Here is a 25,750-nt window from a genome sequence, read left to right on the forward strand (position 1 = left end):
TTCTTTTCAATAAGCCCATATAGCGTTGCAATGTACGGTTAGCACTTCTGTCCCTATAACATTGAACATTTTATTGTGCTATTAACTTTGTATTTCACTTGGAAAAAGGAAGTTAGCAAGCTAGGCTAACAAGCTTCAAAGCAAAGAAGCTTTTTGCTTCTTTGGCCATAGAAATTAGCACATGAACAAAACAAGGCTCAGTATTTCTTTATATCCAGATAACATTTTATTAATTCACTTTTTAAAAACAAACAAAAAAAAATTCTCATTGTTTTTAACGCAGCGATGACTTCTTTGAGAGCTCCGCTTCCTGTTCAGGTCTGAGAGCGTTGTGGGACGAGAGAGCCAGACAAACAGAGAGACATACAGACTGTTGATGTTCAGCAGCAGAGGTGTGGAGCTACAGACTTCTGACAAAGACACGAGGTCCATTAGCCCGCTGAAATCTTCGAGTTTGTTTCTGAGAACCATTATTTTCATGTCACCCAACTTCAGTGAAACTTTATTTAATGCACAGTGACGGAGCAGTGACAGAAGTCTTGGCTAACACCTCTGCAGGGGAAGAGTGTAAACATGGAGGTATACAAAATACTTTATAAATACAGCGTGGCATTCATGGAAAAAAAAAAACAAGAAAAATATAAATACAGAGTGTCTTGTTTTCTTCTTGTGTGTGTTTTTCCCTCACCAGCTCAAGAGGAAGCGGCAGAGGCTCTCAAAACCAACAGGACAACGATGAAGGATGATGATGCATGGCGTTTCTTGTTTTTGGACTGGCTGGTTCGCTGATTGACGAGTGTGAAAGATAATCCCTGACTATTTATCCTGCCTATACTGAACGTCCAGACACAGAGGAGGAAGGAGGAAGTTTTGGGTATACAAGAGGAGAGAAAAGGAAATAGAGGAGTGGATGGGAAAGCTACAGCAACAAATTTAAAATCCCTAATTATATGATAGAAAAGGGGAGAGGAGAGGAAAGAGAGATAGAGGAGAGAAAGTTACATGATTAGGGGAGAGGAAGAAAGACACAATGATGGGAAACAGAAAGTGGGAGAAGAAGAGGACTTTGGAGAAGAGGAATCAGGAATCTGTCTCTTCGTTTCACAGTCCGGTGTCGTTGTACGTGGGTGTGGCCACCTTCAGGATGCTCTGTGCGTTCTCCTCCACCACGGGGCGCCACTTCACCTCTCCTGTCAGCATCAGGTCCTCACCTTCCAGAGCATCAATGTACTGCATCTGCACAGAGCAGACCATCCACATTTACATGCAATGCTTCAGCTGACGGTCACAGAGCAACAGCAGAGTGCACTTCAGTTCATCTGATACAAAGGAGGTCAAAGGTCACAGTGATTGTTCCGTTATTTATTGCATTGAACCTCAAAACTTTTATCGAAGTGTGTTTGCCAACACCGAGTATCAAAGTACTGACAGCTGCCATCGAATACTTCCTCATCTTCACAATCTTCTTTCACTGATCAGTGGGGGTGTAACGATTCATCTACTACATCGATGTATCGATTTATATTCCTACGATCCAACCACATCAATAGGTACTCGGCAAGTTGTCCTTCACGGGAGACGTATATTGATATAAAATCGAGTTGAAACGCAAAAATCGATTGTTTCGATATTAAGGATTTGCACCTTGTATTTACGGACGACAAACGTTACATGAAAGTGTTTTTTAGTACTTGTATTAGTAAAGGAATGTTAAACTTTGGTAGTGGTAAACACTGCACATACAGGTAAGTATGGAAACACTTTGGGTTTCACACATTGCAGGAAAAGCAGAGCTAGACATCATGGCCAAAGCTGCATGCTAACTCTGTCATGGACAGGAAAGGTTATCGTATTGCGGTAACGTGCGATCAAGCCAGCCGCCACTCTCATCTCTGGTCAAATCGACCGACGCTACAACTGTAGAGCACCCATATACTGACATTTATGTTAAATGCATTCAAACGACCCCGATGGAGCTGACCATGGATGGATAAAGAGAACGGAGCTGACGGGAGAGCTAGCGACGGACTTACAAAATACATATATGGAAATACTGATACTGACTGATTGGTTTATGAAGATACCACTAATTTGTGAGGGAAATGTCTTTATTCTTTGATTTTTGGGTTGCTGGAAAAAATGAAATAATTCCTGACAACGACTGATATATTTGACTTCAGGATATCTCTGACTACATACATGCTGATAATCAAACATTTTTACTGTATTAATTTAGATATTTTCCAAAGTAAAAGTCCTTAGAAGTGTATGATTCAACTTTTCCCCATGGTCTAGTGTTAAAAAAGTGAACAAAAATCGCAATACTTGTAGAATCGGCACCCAAGTATAGGCGTATCGTCCCGGCCCTAATGTTTATTGTCATCAGCAACAGCAGGTTTATGTGTTTCAGTTGTGATGGCACTGTGACAATTAACCTGACAAACCTGTTTACTTTCCCTGGAAATGTGAATGTGTGTGTGTGTGTGTGTTACACTGAAGGAGTCAGGAGAGACTTTATAACCGACAGGCATACACACACACACACACTTACACATCCAGTGGAGTGAGTCATTTGTTTGTTTTCTGACGCAAGACTCCAAACTGTCACGCACACACACAGCGGGGGACACTTTGTTGGCTGATTGAGTTGGACACTGCTTCCATGACCTTTGACACACCTGCATCTTTGTGTGTGTGTGTGTGTATGTGTGTGTTAGTTATACAGCGGTGGCTTGTTCTCTCCACATGCTGCTTCAGAGCTCATGAGAGTAAGCAAAGTGAGAAAAGAAAAGATGCAGGTTTACTTTTAAATATTAAAAGTAAAGGGAGCAGCGAGGGGCCGATGTAAACAGTGTAACAGAACTCTGTAGAGAGAGGGTGAAAGGAAGTGAAGTTAAAAGGAGAGAGGAGGTCCTGGACTTGGCCCCGGCAGCAGATGGGGGCCTGCAGGTGTTTCTGAAAGCAGGAGAGTGTTTTCAATCTCACGGAGGGAAAGAAAATATACAGAGAGGGGAGAAAGGAGGAGGTTAGCGGGGGAGGAAAAGTGCTCAGAGGGGGTGGGCGAGGCGGAAATGGGCAGAACAGAGAGTGTCGGGTTGTAGCACCGGGCAAATGCTGCGGATACTGACAGCTGACATTTGGTCTAATATTGACCAGGATTGGATTTAATTCATCGACGCAAGAGGAGAAGTGGAGGAAGAAGTACTCAGATCCTTAGTTAAATAAAATTGCCAATACAACAGTGTAAAAATAATCTATTACAAGTAAAAGTCCTGAATTCAAAATCCTACTATAAGTACAGAAGTATTATCAGCTAAATGTACTTCAAGTATCAAAAGCTAAAGTACTACTAAAGTACTAGCATAAATACTCAACGCGATTTTTGGAGAAGCGCTGCCCGTGTCCCTTCGGCGCCAATGTAAATCAATTGAGCTGTTGACACAGCACGCAACGCGCCACGGATGTCCGCGGCCGGCTCATGGTCTTCAGCGATTGTTTCGCTGTCTGGTCTACTTTCTGGCAAGAAAATACACTATTAATCTACTATAAATTATATAAATGATATATTATATGTGATATAAATGATCTGATTCTGATGAGATGATAAAATATGCATCCCAGGAATGCTGTTTACTTCCCTCCCCTCTCTCCCTGCTGTTCTCCTGGAGTTTTGATTCCTCTGATTCCCTCCCAGTCCCTCCACCCAATCACATTTCAAAATCCATCCATTTGAAGAGAGCATAGATAGCGGCTTCAGTTCCCCGTTGGAAAGGGCTGTCTCATGGTAAGGTAAAGCGGTGAAAAATTCTAAATATAGTGTACACTTAAACTGATATTGATTTTTTAAGGTGTCTAAAATCCGTTTTGCTGCTGCCCCTGTCCACAGCAGTACGTTGCTTTGCTCCTGTACTGGTACTTCTGTCTGCTTCTCCAAACTGGGGGCATACAGACCCTCATTTACTTTTATACATGACTATGGATAAGTACCTCATACTAACCACTTCAAAAAATCTGAACTAGAAATCTGCACTATCCCTTTAAGTACAATACTTCCAGAGAGGCAGAAGAAGAATGTGATGAAGCAAAAACAATGTGAAACAGCAGGAATAAAACAAATCATGTGTATTTGTATGCAACGTAGGAGGGCTCCACACACATGACTGTGGAATACAAATGGAGTAATAGGAGAGTACACAGAAGCTGAACACACCTGTTTGCGTACGTATCCCACCATGAGCTCCAGCTGTATGGGGTCTTCACACGTACAATTGAACAGGTTTCTCCACAGAGCTGCTGCCAGCACACAGTCATCAGACAGGATTCCCTACAGACACAAACACACACGACCGTTATTGATCCTGCATTATAACGAGAGATTCAGTTTTTTGATATGAGCACAACTGGCTCCAGGTTAAAAAAGTGTGTCAAACAAACCATTTCTCACCTCATCATATCCAAATATTGCTGCGTAAAACGTCTCCGTCATTGCTTTCATTCCTTCCTTCCTATGGGTGGCATCGATCTATAAGTGATAATGTAAAGAGACAGAAAAAGTGAAACACGTTAAATACTGAGTTGTTAGTAGGGTTGTGTATTGGCAAGAATCTGGCGATACAATGCATATCATGATACAGGGGGAACGATTCAATATATTAATAGATCTTTTTTCAAATAAGATTTTAGGAAAACTGTCTTAGTATAAAGACACACCACATAAAACCAGAGTAAAAGAAAGTGTGAAATGGCTACTATGGGGACTAACATCATCACACATGATTACAATTAGACTCATTGGATTCACAAGAGTCTCAGCTTTCCAGTCATAACGAATTTATGTAATTCTAAGACTGTTTAGGGACCCCAGTATGCAGAAATATTTAAATAAACCATTTTAGAATAGGTGAAAATTACACATTTGTACTGCATGCAAAAAATTGCACGTTTTTCTTACCCCAAACTGCATGTGATTATCATAAAGTGGGCATGTCTGTAAAGGGGAGACTCGTGGGTACAGATAGAACCCATTTTCATTCACAAATCTTGAGGTCAGAGGTCAAGGGACCCCTTTGAAAATGGCTATGTCAGTTTTTTCCTTGCCAAAATTTTGCGTAATGGTGGAGTGTTATTTGGCCTCTTTCGCGACATGCTTGCATGACACGGTTAATAATATTGATTCCTTAGGTTTTTCTAGTTTCATATGATGCGAGTAGCTTCACTGCCAGCTTTAAAACTGAGCCCACTACAACCTCCCAAACCCAACCTCCAAAAAGCTCCCGATGGTTATATAACTTTGCAATCAGTCCTTACATGCCACTAAACAAAGCTGGGCTTCACACAACCAAAGTAGAATCTGGTGAATCTCCTGTAACCGTCTGTTCAACAGCAGGAAGCCGTGAAACAAGGGATTGCGAAGTTGCTCTAGAGTTTGGTTGGTTTCAACTGGTTGCCGTAATTATGAACATGGAGAAAATGACCAATGTTTTTACTGCTCCTTACCACAATTAGCATGAAACCTAAGAGCAACTCCAATCACTGGTCCCGGTTGTGTGTGAGTTGTAAAAATACATTTGCTGCTGATGTAGAGCTTGATTAGGAACAGTGTGTGTAGGCTGTGCTCAGTTTGACACACACTCACACACAGGAAGACTGGGTTTTAGTAAAACTTGAAAAACACTCTTTCTGAAAACAGAAAAAGTTAGTCCACTAATGCAGACGTGATCCAAACCACAATTGTATTTACAAAGAAAGTCTGTGTTAAGCCCTTTGCTGAGTGCCAGTCAGGAAAGTCAGAGGTTAGGCTGTCTTTATTGTTATATATTAGTGAGTGCTGACGTATTTTTGTAGGCCAACCAGGAAGTTAGCCTCGTCCTGGTTCCCTCGACAAAAAGCCAATGGGATTTTTCCATTGGGTTTTGGATTATTGCAGAAAATTAGCTCTGTGGCAAACACACATTTATGATACTTATATGTTTTGTTCAGGAACATAATCTCAACAAATGAACACCGCGTTCATGATTTTTGAAGGCGTAAGTAAAAAGCTAATGTTAGGCTATAAACAAACTACACCACGGTCGTCATCGCGTGATGACGATTAGTAGTCTCATTTAGCCACTTGTTAGCAACCACCTTTTTTAAGACATGTAAAAGCTTCCAAAGTCACGGGTGGGATATTTATTGACGTATTAACCACAGACCTAATTACAAGCATCAAACTAAAAACTAGGGCTGTCAAAGTTAACACGATAACGCAAATTTGTTTTAACGCCACTATTTTCTTTTACACATTAACACAACTTGCGATTGTTAGGTTGTCGTGGGATGAGGAGGCTAAATAACGCTCCAAACTTGCGCTAAATTTTGGTGCGGAAAAATTGGCATGGCTATTTTCAAAGGGGTCCCTTGACCTCTGACCTCAAGATATGTGAATGAAAATGGGTTCTATGGGTACCCACGAGTCTCCCCTTTACAGACATGCCCACTTTATGATAATCACATGCAGTTTGGGGCAAGTCATAGTCAAGTCAGCACACTGACACACTGACAGCAGCTGTTGCCTGTTAGGGGGGGGCAGTTTGTCATGTTATGATTTGAGCATATTTTCTATGCTAAATGCAGTACCTGTGAGGGTTTCTGGACAATATTCTGTATATACATCATTGTTTTGTGTTGTTAATTGATTTTCAATAATAAATATATTCATACATTTTTTGCACAAAGTAGCATATTTGCCACTCCCATGTTGATAAGAGTATTAAATACTTGACAAATCTCCCTTTAAGGTACATTTTGAACACATAAAAAATGACCGGAAGTGCTAAAATGCTTACTCATTTCCGAGTTTTAGGACTCATTGCTGCAGCACTTTATTTTTCTTCTCTTTCCTTTCTATTTTTTTCCACTTTCATTTCCCATTTTTACTTTTCTCTCTTTTTAAATTATTTAAAAATCATTTTTATCTTCTTTCACTCTACATTTACTTTGATATTTTTTATGTAATTTCTCTTCTGTTTAGGGTTCTGTCTGGCTGTTTATCATATTCTTTTGCATTCCATTTGTTGACACGGGATCAATCGATGATTACTTCATTGTTTTCTGAAGATGGATCTGTGGTTGCGTTGGGCTCCAGTCAGGTGTTTAGATTAAATCAGAATAAATCAGATAGAAATTAGAGTTTGAGTTAAGGTTAGTGTTGGGGTCAAATTGATAAAGATATTTTGATTTTCATTCACGTGTGCCGGCTTGTGCCAGCACATAGGGATATACGCAAGTGTATGTACACATGCTGACAAAAGTTCACATACGCAGCTGTGAAAACACACACACACACACGCCGCCCCCCCCCCTTCTCCCCACACTCCGCCCAATGCATGCATGCACACACACCAAGTGTGACCTCACACACCACACTGTAATTTCTCATCTCTGACCTCTTTCTGTCACACAAAGCAAAATGAGCAAAACTAAAGACCTCATATATATATATATAAAGCCTGCTGAACCTTGGCTCCAGTTTAACCATCCTACTTGTTTAACGTCATGGATAATGTAGATTGGATTTTTCTAGTGTTTAGCTGCCACCAAGAATATTTTACATGTAAGTGACTTGGATTATGTGTTTTTCTATACAGGCAGAGGGAAAACTTTACCTTTTGACCCCACAACCAAAGTGACTGATTTACCCCAAACTAGATTTATAGTTTCATCATTTCAGCAGCCAACTGGAATCAATAAACTCCTCTATTTAGGTGTGACTCAGATAACTTGAGTCTGACACGGGTCACAACTGACATTCAAATTAAATCCTTTAGTTTTAATCATTTTGAATTGTTGTTACTTTTTGATTGGTTATGAATGGATTCAATAACAATTTAAAACTTCAGATTTGAATCCCCAACCTTAGTCCCAGGGCACGCCTGATCATATTGTTTTTAAATATTATAAAATTCAATTAATTTAAAAAAGGTATAAATTAATTTTAACTAATTTCTTTACACACATTAAAGCAACTTGCAATATCGAACTTTCGGAGGATGTAGTGGGCTCAGTTTTAAAGCCAGAAAGACGATACTGGCATCATATGAAAATAGAAAACCTAAAGAATCCATTGGTACCATGGAATCCATGTCATACTAGCTTGTTGGAAAAGTTAAATAACGCTCCAAACTTGCACTGAATTTTGGCGAGGAAAAACTGGCATGACCAAATTTTGTAAAGGGGTCCCTTGACCTCTGACCTCAAGATATGTGAATGGAAATGGGTTCTATGGGTACCCACGAGTCTCCCCTTTTCAGACATGCCCACTTTATGATAATCACATGCAGTTTGGGGCAAGTCATAGTCAAGTCAGCACACTGACACACTGACAGCTGTTGTTGTCTGTTGGGCTTCAGTTTGCCATGTTATGATTTGAGCATATGTTTTATGCTAAATGCAGTACCTGTGAGGGTTTCTGGACAATATCTGTCATAGTTTTGTGTTGTTAATTGATTTTCAATAATAAATATATATACATACATTTGCATAAAGCAGCATATTTGTCCACTCCCATGTTGATAAGATTATTAAATACTTGACAAATCTCCCTTTAAGGTACATTTTGAACAGATAAAAATATGTGCGATTAATTAGCAATTAACTATGAACAATCATGCAATTAATCGCACTATAACTATATTCATTGTGAATCTGTTAAAAGAAATGGTAATGGTTGGCAGGACATCTAAATTTACTGCACACTGGACTGAAGGGGAGGGGGGGGGGGGATTCTGGACACATAAAGTTGTTCTGTAACGCGTGCATTTTTTCCTTGATAATGTGACATTGCAAACAACAAATTCATGTTGAAATGGGCAGGACGAGAGCTAGTTAACGTTGAATGTTAATTATAATAGAGAGGGAATTATGACCTGATTAACTTCCTAACAAAAAAACAGTATGCAAACAGTAATAAAGGAGTGGATGTTAATGTACATGGGATTTATTGTTTTACTTTTGTATTTTACTGTGGTATCGTATTGGTATCAAGAATCGTGGAATTTCACTTGTATTGGTATCAACTACTAAATTTCTGATATCGTGACATCCCCACTTTGTTGCAATTCTTTACTAATCAAATTAGAATAAGTCAAACACAAATACACAAGTAACTGTAGTATGTTTCCCCTTATGAACTTTGCAAGTTAATTCCAGTATAATTTGAGCATGAGAAAGTCTTTCTGAAAGCTACATGCGAGCAAAGCCAAGATTTAAGTCTGTGATGTCAATGAGCGACACTTCCTGGAGCTGCTCCACTGAGAAAGAATAGAGGAACAACTTTGTGGACACGGTGACCGCAGCCAGGCTCGCTCTCCGGGGATTTGGCTTCACTTTCTGGTCGAGGACTGTTGGCACAATTATGCTGATGTAAAACTTTAAATAAACAAAAACCTGCATCCTATGTAGCATGCAATGGCACGAATAAAACTTAATGCTCTGTTGCATCAGCCCGAAGCGGAAATGTTTCTAAAATAATGAATATTTATTTAACAGAATGACATTCAGTTGTTGTCAAGCAGAGCGCTGGCTTGGTATTACTTAACAGGAAACGGAGCACTACGACCAATCAGGCTTTTGGAACTGAAATGCTGAAAATAACCAGTCACACTCATGTTGAACAGATGCTTTTGTGTTTGATTTATTATATTAACCCTCTGAGACCAACAATAGACCTGAGTTGTTTTGTCTTTTTTAAAATAAATTGTGTGTATAAGGGCTTAGAACATTATGATAGAAGTACGTATATGATGTCTCTTAAGTTGTTGCAGCAAATTTTTGGGTTGATACCATTGGTTACACAGATTTGGTGCTAAATTAAACCATTTTATATAACTCGAGAATTGATAAAAATGATCAATAATCCCTCCAAAATACCACATTAAGACACCAATACATTGAGGGACATCATAGAAAAAGCCATGCTGTGATTTGGTATAAAAAAACGTTTGACATTTTGAGATTTTTGCAAGAATCGCATTTTTCGGCGATTGGATGGCGAGCACTTCTGAGCACACATGTTTTGTTTCAGACTCTAAAATTGACTGAACAAGGAAACTCATTCACTTTTTTTTGCCATCATGTTGTCTCTGCAGACACTGGGTCATACTTTCCACCACCAATTATGAATGGTGTTTCTATGAGGCTGCATATAGTGGAATTATTGTCACATGATATTACTGGTATACAGACAGATTAAGGGTGCTATGTTTAGGAAACACCGAACCTGTGGGTTATCCTCGGCATGCTGTGCATCAGGCTATACGTGTAATGTAATGTAATGCATGTACAATATGTATTTATAGTGGAAATGCTGTTATACGATCTTGTGGGTTTAATCCTGCTGAATGACCGGATGATTACGATGAAGTTCACACATACATACACAACTTACCCCCATGATTTTGCTCCTCTGCTCTACATCCTCCCACATGGAGTGGACAATGTAACGGCACATGTACTTTCCTTCTCTGCCCTCCTGACGCATTCGCACCAAACACATCCTAACAGAGGAAACAATGAAATAAGACGAGGAAACAAATAGTGAAAGAGAGACGTTAGATCAGCCATTATATATGTGTGTATATATACAGTATATGTGTGTGTGTGTGTGTAAAACTTACCACACATGCAGCTGTGCTACCAAGAACCAGGAGTTGAGTGTGTCTGGGAGGGAGCACTCTGAAACAAACAAGCGATAACCAGCGTTACAACTTCCACATATATATATATATTGTACATCTTTTCTGGTTCAACACACATTCATAGTAATTTAGAGCTGCACTTATGAACTATTAGTATGTTAATTGATTAATAGACAGAAAATGAATCTGTAACTATTTTGATAATCAAAACGTTTTTGTCATTTTTCAAGCATAACTGCCAAACAATCCATTACTCCAGCTTCTGATATAGGTTGAGGTTTTGGACTGTTGGCCAGATAAAGGAAGCAATCTCCTTGGGCTGTGGGAAGTTATCCCATAAATAGATTTTTTCTCTATTTTTTGACTTTTTATAGACAAATGATCAATCAATTAATCAAAAAAGAAAGAGCTAACCAGGTGTTTTATTTGTAAAAACAGGTTTTTCTACTCTCAGCTACTCTATTCTACAGTTTTACATTGTACAATTTAAATTTCTCAGCAGTCATTATTTTATATTTTTTTTGTAATAGCTGTAAAATGTCTTTAAAATGCATATTGTACCAACAATATTATCTGGTTCCAGCTTCTCAAATGTGATGATTTGACGCTGTGCGATAGTTAGTTGACTGACTGTTTTGGGGTTTTGCACATTTGGTCGGACCAAAGAAGACATTTGAAGATGTCACCTTGGGCTCTCGGAAGTTGTGATGGGCATTTTTTTTTACCATTTTCTGACATTCAATAGACAAAACGATTAATCAAGACAATAATCGACAAATCAATCCATAACGAAAATAGTTATTAGTCCCAGCCATACTCTTCTTCAGCTGTAGTTATGGATTACATATAAAGTATTAAAGCTTCTCATACATTCGTGAGCTGGCCTTTGCCATAGTAGCAGCTTTAGAAAGCAGTATGATAATTCAGCAGGCTCCAAGTCAGTGTGAGTAATGTTAGTGAGCAAGTGTGTGTTTGTCTCTGTGTGCCAGTTAGTAAAGTGTCAAATAAATGTGTCAGGCAGGTGGTGACAGTGTCCCTGAACTCCAACCAACGACTACAACAACAACGCCTAATGTTCAGTGTTTGGATCAGGACTCGTACTGAACCCTGTGTGTGTGTGTGTGTGTGTGCCATTTTAAATAAATGATTTTCCAGCTTTTCTCAGCATGTATATTTAGTATTATCAAAAAAAAAAATTCTCTCCTACATTCAAAAAACATTCATATTTTCAAAGATGTTATATACTGGATGCAATTCCACTCTGCTGACAGTGAATCACTTACATCAGTACTGAAGATGGCTGCTTTGAGTGCTTTATAATTAGGCTTTCTCCAGATAATTTAGGGACCTGTTTAATGCTTCCAAACGTAAAGAGAAGTGTGGTGTGGGAATAGATGCTCCAAAGGTGTTTAACATCAGGAAACAAATAAAACATCAACAAGTTTGGGGCTGATCTGAGCATTTTGATCTGAGACATGGTAATCTTTCTATAGTAGATGTGAACGTACTGGCAGTGTTAGTAGTTATTTATTGTCGGTCTCAAAGCAAACCACTTCTCTGTTTAATGATTTGACAAATGTTGGCACATTGCAATGTGTGTATTGTTAACTGGTTTATCTGTTTCGGGTTGGAGATGGTCCACACTTACTGTCAAAGAACTCGTCGTAATTGATTCTCTCTACACAGCATGTGTACATGCGCAAGGCAGCAATCTTGATTTTCTGTGAAGACAAAAGAGAAGAAAAAAAAGAAATCAGTAACATCATAAACATCTTTAATAGATATACTGCAGCTATTGTAGCATATTATTTGTACACTGATATTTTGTGTACAAAATTAATAAGTAATTGTATATATATACAGCAGGTGGACCTGTAATGTTGAAATATTTCACTTTACTGTAAAAGCTGCAAGAGATTTAAAAAATATCATATTGTGTTTATATACTAATGGGGATGCACTGATCGCAAAATTCTGGGCGGACACCGATGTTTAAAATGACAATTTGGCCGACAGCCGATACCGCTGTTTTTGCTGTTATTTATTCCCCTTTTGTGCCTCGGAAACAAAGACCTCCTCATTATAAAAAATAACTGAGCTGTTAAAGTCATTCATTATTTCATTACACTGTCTTTGAATGAGCACAAATTCAATCTAATTTATGAAACAACTTTTAATATAACCTTCTTTCACATGAAAAAATAGTTTTTAAATAACTGCTTTCGGCTGCTATAGCCTACAATTACCTACTGAATGAGAAGAATGTTTCAGTCCAACGAAAATATTTGTTTTGTGAAACAAATTAAATGTAAAAGGGATTAGATACATGAGCAGTGTTTCTCACACATAGACTTTACTATTCATATATTAACAGCCGCCCGTGTATTTTTGACCCATTTTAGCATTTTTCATTTTTATTTTTTTATCTGTCCGAGAGAACGATGTCATCCGCGATCGATTAACTAGTGGACAGGAAGCGGATGAAGAGCTTCACTCTGCTGGTGCAGCCTTGGGCCTCGCTGCCACGAGACAACTATGCGGCCGCCCCGACGTCCTGCTGCGCTCAGCTCACCTGGGACTGGATCCCTGTATAAGGGATGGACTGCTGCACGGCTGCACAGCATGAAGGATGTTCCTACTGTAACGTACTGGGTGTTGCGTCACCCCTCGTTGGACTAACAGGCTTCTAGTGGCACATTACGCACATACAAGGTTCGTTCCCGTCCAGACCACAGTGAGTGGTTTAATAAATCTTGTTTTACTGCTTCATTTGTCCTTGAACATAACATTCTTGTCGCTGATATTTCTCCGAGACAGTGTAATACTCAAACGTGGTGAACTTTTTCTTCACTTTTATTTGTAAACACACCACACGCAGCTGGTTACTGTTGTCCGAGATCGACCGCAAATAACCTTTAGCTGGCGCAAAATTGATGCAACACAACAGATAAAAATCGTCCACTGCCATCGGTGAATGTCATCTTATTTGCCGATGGAAGTCAACAAGGCTAATATCGGCCGATACAGATGTTTGGCCGATAAATCGGTGCATCCCTATACACTACAGTACAGGTTTGCTTCTAGCCATACCAACATTTGTTGTCACTGGAAACTAGTGAGCCTAAAAAATACAGTCATAGCAGTAATCAAATGAAGAAGTCTATCATCAAGGCAATTAAGGGAACTTTATTTGTAAAGCACCTTTCAAACACAAAAGGTGATTCAAAGTGCTTTACAAGGCAAAGAAATGGAAAACACATTTAATATTTATACATCCATAATGCTGTTAGCTGTGGTATCTTAATGGGCTGCCACAAACACACATTTAACTGCAACAACTGTATGGAGAAAGCAAGAATACAGAAGGCAACACAAACCTCTGAGCAGAAACAGGACACTAAGTGCTCTACTGAACCTTGCCAAGCCGGCGTGTAGCCCGAAACTTTGCTGGATGGCACAACAACACACATTCCTCTGCACATACGCCACCTCTAACTGTTTGGACGAAATCTCCAACAGAACCAACCCTGGCCGTGGCTGTATAATGTTTATGCTTTACTGATGTGTGCAGTCTGGGAAAACATACTCACTACAAGGGTGTGATGCAATGGATGTAACCAGAAAACAGAAGAATATTAACAGCACCTTTATGATTTAATCGCCATCTTTGCCAACAGCCCAGGCAATTTCCTTGATTGTTGTACGTGTTAACAATCAGTAGTTGGTTAATTGTTAATAAATGACGCAACATAAAGTGCATGTTTTTCCATAATAACAATGCTTTTAAACTACTACTGCGGCTCACAATCCCCACAAAATACAAGTAAATAAGGTATTTGAGCAATAAATGAATTGCATGTAATTTAACCTAACAAATAATGCCCTTATTTAAAACTGCGGTGCTCAGTTCAAAACAAACTGCAGCATTATCTATACATTAAGCCATGTTTGTCTGTGCAATTTTGGTGATTTGTGCATATTGGATAATTCAATAAATATGCCCAGTTTTTCCAAGCAATGAGCTTCCAATTTTCCTCGAGATGGTCTAATTTTTTAATGTCAGAATCAATATATTTGCTTCATTTGAGTCTATGTGGAGGTGGAAGGAAGTTACCGCGCTTATTGTTGTAGTCTGAGTAACGTGACGTCCTATCCGTTCCGTATCCATCAAAAACCAAAACAAACGGCAGTGAGCCGAAATGAGAAAGTAGAAAATGCTGGAGGGTCTGCGTGGATATGACCTGCACCCTCACATATTAAATCCAAAGTGGTAAACATTACACATACAGTAAAGTATGGAAACACTTTGGGTTTCACACATTGCAGGAAAAGCAGAGCTAGACATCATGGCTAAAGCTACATGCTAACTCTGTCATGGACAGGAAACGTATCGTAACGTGCGGTCAAGCCAGCCGTCACTCTCATCTCTGTGGTCAAATCGGCCGACACTACAACTGTAGAGCACCCATATACTGATATTTATGTTAAATGCATTCAAACGGCCCCGATGGAGCTGACCATGGATGTATAAAGAGAATGGAGCTGACGGGAGAGCTAGTGATGGACTTGGCGAAGTTAGCGGAAGTATACACATGTGATTATGTCTGGTTTTCAAAATATATATTTTTTTATATAAATAATAATTAATAAAAAGGGAACTGTATATACAAAATACATAATAAATAAATAAGACTGATTGGATTAACTTTTTTTTAAAATCATACACTTATGGGGACTTTTACTTTGGAACATATCTAAATTAATACAGTGAAAATGTTTGATTTTCAGCATGTATGTAGTCAGAGATGTCCTGAAGTCAAATATATCTGTCATTGTCAGACATTATTGATTAAATTTTTTCCAATCAACCAAAAAATTTAAAATTAAAGAAATTTCCCTCACAAAATAGTGATATTATTTTTTTAATTTATAAGGGACACGTTTTATACTTCTGGTGAATATAATCCAATCAGTCTTATTTCCATATATGTATTTTCTTTATACAGTTCTCTTTGTTAACACCTTTGTCGACCTATCAGTAAACTAAGAGGGGAGGGGCTAAAGTATGAGTGATATGTGTATGTGTAATATGTGACTTTTTGAAACAGTGACAGCCGTATGATATATACCGTATATATAATCAGTGAACAGCAACAGTGAAGGGGTGTGTTGGGGTCTGTACATAAGTGTTCACATGCTTTGAAGAATATTCCTGGCTGGCAGCCCATAATTAAAGCTCCCTGCTGGGAGGTCGGAGCTCTTCATTCCTCCTCTGACCACCACACACACTGGAGTCATATAACTGTCCTCTTAACACAGACAAACCCGAGTAACAGCAGTGCTCTGTACAGGTACAAACAGCTAACACTAGCCATTTGTTGTGGGAATAAGTAAGAATTCATTAAAGACGGTGATTATTGCAGCTGACTGATCTCTACCCTGCTTCTTGTATCAATGCCTCCCTACCTCGATGTTTCCCCCAGGGTGTTGTGCTCACATGTTTTTACTCAACCAACAGGTTAAATAAGGGTAAAGGTGCAGCTGTTGTTGTAGTTAAACATTTCCACACTTCACTCAGCACAGTACAGTCTCACAAGTCCGTATTCTCAGCTTTATGATACGATGAGAAGCTTTAAAAGTAGGGTCAAATGCATCCACTTCAATGAAAATGAAGTTTCGGCACAGATAGAACAGTACCAGATAGCTGCTGGTTAGCGTTAGCTACCTGGCAAGAGCTCAGATCAGTGTGCAGAGTCCTCTTTCAGTCTGGCCATCTCTGCGATGCAACCGATAAATTCACTACGAGAGCAGCCAGCCACCTGAAGTCACGACAGTCGCGTAAACTGTGGCAGGTGTTCATATACTGTAACTATTTACATCACAGTTTACGGGACTGTGCTGACTCACTCAGCAGCAGATGTAGCCAGCCATCATTAATGTTACTTTTGGACTAAAAATAACCCTTCTATGCACGTCGTAATAACTTGATTTTTACCATGTTGACAGTTTACTAGGGATAGGACGATACACCTATCTCCTGATTTGATACTATCACGATACTTGGGACTCGATTCGATATGTATTGCAATTTTTAAGTGTTGCGATTCTACAAGTATTGCAATCCAATATTACGATTTATTTTGATTTTTGTTAACTTTTTTAAGACTAGACCATGGGAAAAAGTACATAGGTGAATCAATTTCAATTCCCACCCTTACAGTTTACACACCATGCAAAACAAATTAATTTAATTAATTCAATTTATCACCCTACTTCAAACCTTACTATATAACGTAAGTTGTTTTCTACAAATTAGGGGGATAGATTAAAAAGGCTGCTAGTCATTGCTAATTCACAACTTTGAGATTACTTTTTCTTCTGTGACTCCTCAAGCTCAAATCTTACTTTCCGCATCTGTGTACACAAGACACCCATTGTAGTAAGTACAGAACCACATCAGCTGTCTGTTCTGATGTCCACGTTTTGTTTCTATACTTTATCAAGGACCTACCTAACTCTCTCCTCCACATCTTTCATCCATCCATCCCTCTGTTTTTATTATTTTACTAAAAAGTTCAAATTTTTCCTTTGCTTCCTCATTCTTTTTATCCCACAATCACCTGTCTAATTGTACAACCTCGTTCCCTACCCTTGTCTCTCCATCCTTTCATACTATCCCTCCATGTTAACCTCCCACCTCCCCACCATCACTCACCCATTTGTTGTATTTGAGCGGTCCAGTGAAGCCCATGGCCTCAATGAGCTTCGTGAAGGCCCCGACTTCTTCCTCGGAGTGCTGGGGCGTCTCCTTCACATTGCAGAGCTGACAGAACGAGAAATGGAAAAGCAGTGAGGGGAGGATGAAAAGCGGGGTGAAAGAGGAGGGGACAGTGAAGTTAAGAGGGAAAAACGGAGAGAGAGAAAGGAGGACAGAAGAAAGGAGGAGGAGGGAAAGAGGGGAAGATGGGGATGAAGACAGAAGGATGAGATGAAAGGAGGAGGAGAGGGAAAGAAAAGAGTAAGGGGGAAGAGAAACAATATAAGACAACATAAGAAGAAACTACTCCTTAAACAGTCTTGATACTCCCTGTGTATACCGTATACTGTATGACCCTCATTAAATCAACAGCACATACACTTTCACTGACACACACAACCTACAGTATGACGACACACACCTGGGGAACATGGCCTTTACTGGGTGATTGCAGCTGTTGAGTAAATGAATACACCGACCTATTCTAAGCTGCATGTTGTCTTCATGCTGACAGTTGTGCAGTAATATAAATATCAGATACTGATAATCTGTTGTGGTTCTGTTTGGCTGCAGCGCCGACAAACCGAAGCCATGTCTTGTTCTAAACAGATAGCTCAAATGTTGTTTCAAATGTTTTTATTGTGAAGCATCATTTTTCCACGATAGCAAAAGATAGTATCGCCATGCTTCTCTGCCATATAAACACATACACAAACATAATGTTTAGAGACACAAGAAGAACACTCTTCAAAAATAAATAAATACATAAAAAAGAAAACATATACTGAATAATAAAATAAAAAATAAAGACAATAATAAAAACAATAATAATGATGATAAATGAAAAGCAGTAATAATAATCATGACCACAATAATACTGAAAATATTACTATGACTTGTATAACTTTACCTACAATATGTTTTAGCCAATATAGCAAACACACAGAACACTAGGGGCCCTATTTAAACGATCTATAGTGCATCGTCTAAAGTACATGGCGCAAGTGCATTTAGGGGGTGTGTAACTCCACTTTTGCCATTTAAACGGCGCATAATTTGGGCGCAAAGTAAGGTGCAAGGGGAAAAGGGGTTGTGTTTAGTCTCTTAATTAATCACAGGTGTGTTTTGGGTGTAACAGGAATCAAACCAATCAGAGTGTCATCTCCCATTCCCTTTAAAAGCCAGTGTGCACCTGCTGTGGAAAGGGATCTGCTCGTGCACGAAATGAAAGTGTGCCAGCGGATGTTTGTGGTCCTTGGCCTCCCCCGTCTCCCAATACTCTGTCCCATCAACAACTCCATTTGACTGCATATGAGCAAATGCACCAATAACCATATTATAATATGATAATGAGCACTGGGCTAAATATGATAATCATGTATTGATAAATAACAAATACTGTATTACTTTCCGATGCAACACACAGGGGGCTCGGGCCGGCTGAACAGAATCCTCCGGAGCTGCTTTACGCACGGGCTGGCGGCCGGGCAGTGCCGGAAAGGCGGTGCATAACGCGGATCGATCTGCCTCAAAACGCCGCCGTTTAGGGAGAAAGGGCCCGCAAAGTTTGAAGTAGCCTACGTCTACACTGGCACACACAGAGGGATGATGAGAGGAGATGCCACAGAGGCATATTTGCACCGTGATCTCTCTGGTATTGCAGTCACGCCAGTGACCGGAGGAGCGCTAAGAGTGTGCTGCAGATTGAGCAATACAGAATGCCTGAGAGACGATCAAGGGCTGAGCACCGCTCCGCCTGCTGTGTGTGTTTGAGAGAGATACAGTGAAAAGAAGATGGAAGGTAATAAAACTGACACACTAAGATACTAATGGTAGCCTATAAGCAATGCTAAAACAAGACTCCTCTTAGACCACGGACCCCACTGGCGTTTCATCAAATATTATACCACACACCGGTTTCGTGAGGAGCATTCCTAACCAGGGGGACTGGAGCGGACATTGGGGACGTATTGATTTCAGCGGCATTTAAATCACGATTTGGTTATTGAAAAATGTGATTACCGATTTCACATGGCTCTTGTATACAAAGTTTAACCTTATAGATTAAACTGTGATCTATTTTGACTGTTTTCTGAGTGTTTTCTTACTTTAAGAATAGTCATCTTGTCTTTAAACTGTGTTTTTAAATGGCAGGGAAATTAGTTGTTTGGAACATTCCTAATTTGAACATCCTTGAACCTGAAAGTCAGCACTTTAAACTCATACTAAATTTTTCATGTCATGCCCATCTACTGGGAGGCAAGCCTAAGAAATGAAAAACAACATACACCCAAATGACTAAAGAGATAAGTCTGTTAAGCTAACCTGTTATTTGGAGAGTAAATGTATTACATATACATTCAAGTGTCTCTCCAGCCGCTACAGACAACTCCTACATCTGTATTTTTAAAATCTTTTTCTCCGTGTGTGTCATGTTACCTGTGTGGTGATGTGCATTGTCCGACATGGTGTTAAACAGGGAGAGGAGACTCTGGCCAGTTGGCAAGCTACTAAAGCTCTGGCAAAACAGGCTTCTTGTAATAACACCTGAATGGAGACAGAGAGAGAACATACAAGAGGAGACAAGGAGACAATGAGATATACAGTAGGACATGAAAAGATATTGACAAAACAAACAAGCACACATTTGTAGGTTCTAATGTTGTCCTGATACAAATAAGAAATCTGTTTCACACAGTACCAACTTGGTATCAGATTTAAAAGGTAGTAATACATTGTTGGAGGGAAGTATCAGAGATCCAAACATATATATAGTATGTTTCTATGATTTGATATGATTCTATATACCTGCTTCAGTGTTAAGTTAGATTTAAAAGTAGGGCTGTCAAAGTTAACGCAATAATAATGTGTTAACGCAAATTTGTTTAAAAGCCATTAGCTTCTTTAATGTATTAACGCAACTTCCGATTCTTAGTTAGGTTGTAGCGAGGTCAGTTTTAAAGCCAGAGTGAAGGTACTGGCATCATATGAAACTAGAAAAACCTAAGGAATCCATTAATACCAAGTTCCAACCATGTCATTCTAGCTTGTCGCGAAGGAGGTTAAATAACGCTCCAAACTTGCACTTAATATTATGACTTTACTCTGTAAATCTCAGATGTTTTTTCCCCTCAATGTGGCCTTAATACTCCATCGTACATTTGCAATTTGGCCCTCACTGCATTAGACTTATATACTATAAACTTTGTTACCTTCATCACAATGCTCAAATGTTTTGTGGCTCCAGACAGATTTTTTTTTATTTGCCTAAAATGTGTCTTTAGATAGTAAAGGTTGCTGACCCCTGACCTACACCAACCAGCTGACAACCCTCACAGGTAACTAGGTCAGTTCATCTATTTAAACTAATAACTCTTAGTGGTGTTGTGGTTCGAGGATAAATCCCAAACACACACACATATATAAGACATATAAAAACCGCCCTGAATATCGTCTTCTGTGATTGTAATGTTTGAATGTAAGTATCCTTGTTTCTGATCTTTGTCCTTTTTGTGATGTTGCAAATGGAGCTGCTGTGATGCAAAACAAATTTCAGACTTGTCTGACAATAAAGTATTATCGTATCAAAGACAAGTGAGTCTTTTTCCAATCCTGAGTCTTTCTCAAAAGTTTGCTGCTCCAAAGTGTATTAATTTATATTACTGGAATCTGTTGTTTTAGCCTCTAAACAAAGAGAAAGGAAATGGCTTAATATAATATGTATTACTGTCAACTTTACTAAACTATAGGAGCCCATCAAGCTGGGGTTTGAGTAACACTAAGTCAGTGGACTTCATGTTTCCATCAAAGACTAGTGAGTCTTTTTCCAATCCTGAGTCTTTCTCAAAAATTTGCTGCTCCAAAGTGTATTAATTTATATTACTGGAATCTGTTCTTTTAGCCTCTAAACAAAGACAAAGGAAAGGGCTTATTATAATATACACAATATATTAAGCCCTTTATCTTTCTCTTCCATCCCCATATCAAACTATGGGAGCCCATCACCATAGTTTAATATAGTTGACAGTAATACCTGTATTACTGTCAACTATATTAAACTATGGGAGCCCATCAGGCTGGGGTTTGAGTAAAACTAGGTCAGTGGACTTCATGTTTCCATCAAAGACTAGTGAGTCTTGGCAGTAAGGTTAGATAACGGTGAACCTGAACGGTGAAGTTTCACCTCCACACCAACCAGCTGACAACCCTCACAGGTAACCAAGGTAACTCCCTAGGTAACCAAGGTAACTCCCTAGGTAACCAGGTTAGTTCATCTACTTCAACTAACAACTCTTAGTGGTGTTGTGGTTTGAGGATAAATCCCAAACACACACACACATATATATATATATATATATATATATATGATATATAAAACCCATATAATACCTCTCATGTCATCATGTGTATTTACAGCACGTGTTAGTGCTCTTTAAAGGACGTAATGTGGCGTGTTAGTTAGTTAGTTAGCTAACACATCCTCTTAGCCGGCTAGGCTAACGTTAGCTTGTTACCTTTCCGTAGGCGGCTCTGGACGCTGTCACGTTAATCACGTTAAACACGTTTCTGACGGCGGACTGCAGCGGCCGCCGATACATGACTCTTCACCGGATCACAATATTACAGCTAAGAAGCGAAGCGGGCTGCCACCAGACTGCGGCTCCCTCCGGTGAAGCCTTCAGAGTTTGGTAACGATAGTCAGTCCTGGTAGTGATGTGGCCGTCACGAACGAGTCGGTTCAAAGAGCCGGCTCTTTTAAGTGAATGATAAGAGCCGGCTCCCGTCCGAGAGACGCTTTTTTTTTCTTTTTCTTTAATTAATTCAAAGCAGAATGATAGGATGATCTTCTCCGCACCACGGGCACCCCATGCACTGATGGTACGTGTCCACAGCCTCTGTGATTTCCACGCTCCCCATTCATTGTCTATGTAAGCAGCCGTACAATGCGTTCTGGTAGCGTAGCGTCGCGATTCGAGAAACGGAGCGTCACGACGCCCTCTCCTCATTTGCATAAAGTTGAGGTCTAGTCTACTTTATGTAAATCACGGGGCGTCCGACGCGACTCGCCGCCTCTGGAAACCCCTGAGAATCTTTTAAAATAAACATTGTCGATCCAAAATGAATACAGATTTATCAACCGCGTGTCTTATTTCTCGCCTCAAATGTTTTCAGAAACACATTTCAGTGAACTATTTTCGTGAAATAAGAGAAGAAAGTTTACGAACGAGCCTCCATATTGTTTCCTGTTTGAAAGCTGGGAGCAGTAGCCAACGGCGGGAAAGCGTTCGTCCAATCAGGTGGGGACAGCCTGTGTTTCTGGTGGCAGCCCACCAAGCGTCCAATGTTGGGAAGCGTTGCGTCCCCTCGCGATAAAAAACACCCCTGGGGAGACGTACCATGAGTGTGACTGAATGTTGTGTTAATGACGTCCGTGCGACCAATCAGTTGATGACATACAAGGATCACACCATCAAGCAGGGTGGGGCGAGGATGCGCGGCGCGCTGACGGTCTACAGGTACAGAGCAGGAGGGAGAGAACGAGAGAAAGAGAGAGAGGAGTGTGATGCGCGAATAGCAGACAAGATGAGTGACAGTCGGAAACAAAGCAGAATGTAATATTATGGCATTCTGGAGATTATAAGGTTTAGTATAACTATATTGAATAATTTAAGTGATATATATGCACACATACTAATCATAGGTCAAAACGGCGCTAAATTTGGCTGAATTATAAAAAGGCAGAAGTGGTAAAATGAAGAACCGTTTGGGAGCCAAAAGAGCCGGCTCTTCTTGGTGAGCTGAGCCAAATGATCTGGATCACTAAAAATAGCCGAAATTCCCATCACTATGTCCTGTCCCCACCTCCTCCTCAGCAATGTCAACGGAATTTGTCCGGCACCGAATCCTGTCCGATCAGAAAAAAAGGATCGGCGAAGAAAAGGTCCGCTTGGACACAGAGTGGTTATTAATCTTGGGGATTTAAAAAATGTGTTTTATTTCTATTTTTGCCATGTAGACCCAACATATTTTTTTACCAAGAATGTATTTATTATTTTAAGTTTTACATATGGAATGTATTATAATGATGAATACAATTTTGAGTTATAGCTTGGGTAGCCTATTTCCATTTTATGCTACTTTATAGGTCAACTCAACTGCATTTTGGAGGCAAATATTGTACTTTTTTTCTCCACTTCATTAGTTACTTTGCAGATTTATATTATTAATTCAAAATATAAGGGGATTTAAAAAATTGTTTTATTTTTATTTATGTAATGTAGATCCAAAATATTTTACCAAGGATTTCAAAGTATTTATTTAATTAGTACATCATATATACCACTTTATAGACTGCACAAATGTACATATTAAATTTATTTATTGACAGACTGTATACACTATGTTAACCCATTCACTCTGTATCTTTTATATCTCTATTATTGTTTTTATAATTTTTGTATACCTTTATACCTCACCTGAATTTCCCTCCGGGGATTAATAAAGGTTCAATTTATCTTATCTTATCTTATCTTAATGATGGATACAATTTTGAGGTATAGCTTGGGCAGCCTATTTCCATTTTTTTCTACTTTATAGGTCAACTCAACTGCATTTTGGAGGCAAATATTGTACTTGTTTCTCCACTTCATTAGTTACTTTGCAGATTTATATTATTAATTCAAAATATAAATCAACTAAGCCTAATAAATGGTGATATATTATTAAAGATTAAGCTACCCAACAGTATATAAACTAATTAAAATGAGTTCCATCTTTACTACCAGCTGTAACATTAAAGTGATAAACATATTAATGCATGAATAACTATCACCCAATAACATGAAATATATTACTCTGAAATGCATAAATGCATAATAAGTACTTTTACTTTCGGTACTTTATTTTGATGCTAGTACTTTTGTACTTTTACTTAAGTAAAGTTTTGAATGCAGGACTTTTACTTGTAACACAGCATTTCTACACTGTGTGTGTAGGAAGAGAACTATGTTGGCCGACGCGAAAATGTGAAAACACGACTGGCCCTCTCTAGAGCCAGTGTTTGGTTTGTCCGTTCTGGGCTACTGTAGAAACATGGCGGCCGGCTCCTTGAAGAGGACCCGCTCCCTATGTAGATATAAACGGCTCATTCTAAGGTAACGAAAATACAACAATTCTTATTATCAGGTGATTATACACTAAAGAAAACACTTATTAATGTTAAATTCCATTCCTGCCAGTAGACCCCACTAAATGCTACACGCCCTTCAACAAACAATTGCCTACATGGAGCAACATGTAGACTCCATTTGAAACATTTAAGTCCAATAATCAGCTCTGGTTTGGTCTCCACCAATTCCTGATAAAAAATATATTGGTGTTTAGCTACTTGTTGCTCAACTTTCTTTTCTTGTCGCTAACATTTTCTGTCTGCCATTTGGTGCTGGGCATGTGTACTGTTGGTTTATCAGAGCTTTTTCATTGAAAACAGCTGCCTATATAGGTTGAAATATGGCTCAGACTCCATATGGTACATGTTTTGGCCATTAAACCAAATTATTGGACTAAGTTAGTGGCTAAAAGACCTCAGACCTGCAGAGTTGGCTGATAATTTTCTGTGCATCCATCAGTACAAATAAGCCCTTTCACATCAATACAGCAATATTGATGTTGCAGTTGTCTCAAAGGGGTCACAAAGGGACACCCAGTTCTGCAGCGACTCCAGGGCCACAGAGTAAGCAGGGTCATGCATGGCTGCCTCCACAGATTGTTCAAAGTCATCCAGCTATTCAGCTGCTTCCTGCTGAAGCCCCCAGACAGTCACAGTATGTAATGCAGTTCTGCATGAATGATTTGAGAAGATAATGTGTTAGTCCCATCGTTTGCCATCATTTAGGGGTTAGGTTAAGGGTTGGGTAAGGCATTTGGTAATGATGATTAAGGTTAGGGTTAGGGGATAGGGAATGCATTATGCCAATGATGTGTGTGTGTGTAAATCTTTAATAATATTACGACATGCTTAGAGAATGGGACCTCATGGCACACTGTCCATATACTGTTCAGGAAGACAGAAAGAACACAAACTGTTGATATTACACTTACTGACATTCAGAGAACAGTTGACATACAGTATTCACATTTACTGTAATTCGCTTAGTTTCCTTCATTTTTTCAAATTATGTCAAAATGAACTTTCCTGGCAGGCATGAAAGAAGTGCAGGCCGGAGTAAATGTTCCTGTTATTATTTTGTGTTTTTCTAATTTATCCTCTGTAGCCCTTTGATTCCTGAGTCACAGCGTGTGGACACAATCAATCACT

At 39.2% G+C, this 25,750-nt stretch overlaps 1 protein-coding gene across 1 annotated transcript; it reads right to left on the bottom strand.

Annotated features, from left to right (window-relative positions):
- Positions 1-203: 203 nt before the first annotated feature.
- Positions 204-22,160, bottom strand: LOC119493213 (ubiquinol-cytochrome-c reductase complex assembly factor 1). Its single transcript, XM_037778366.1, has 9 exons — positions 21,948-22,160; positions 19,873-19,980; positions 17,392-17,499; positions 12,325-12,397; positions 10,656-10,713; positions 10,427-10,535; positions 4,445-4,522; positions 4,211-4,324; positions 204-1,236 (listed from the first exon to the last, which is right to left on the bottom strand). The coding sequence occupies exons 1-9, from the start codon at positions 22,029-22,031 to the stop codon at positions 1,102-1,104; spliced, it is 867 nt and encodes a 288-aa protein (XP_037634294.1). The 5' UTR covers positions 22,032-22,160; the 3' UTR covers positions 204-1,101.
- Positions 22,161-25,750: the final 3,590 nt, after the last annotated feature.

Source organism: Sebastes umbrosus, chromosome 1 (assembly GCF_015220745.1).
Source record: "Sebastes umbrosus isolate fSebUmb1 chromosome 1, fSebUmb1.pri, whole genome shotgun sequence".
Taxonomy (NCBI): domain Eukaryota; kingdom Metazoa; phylum Chordata; class Actinopteri; order Perciformes; family Sebastidae; genus Sebastes; species Sebastes umbrosus.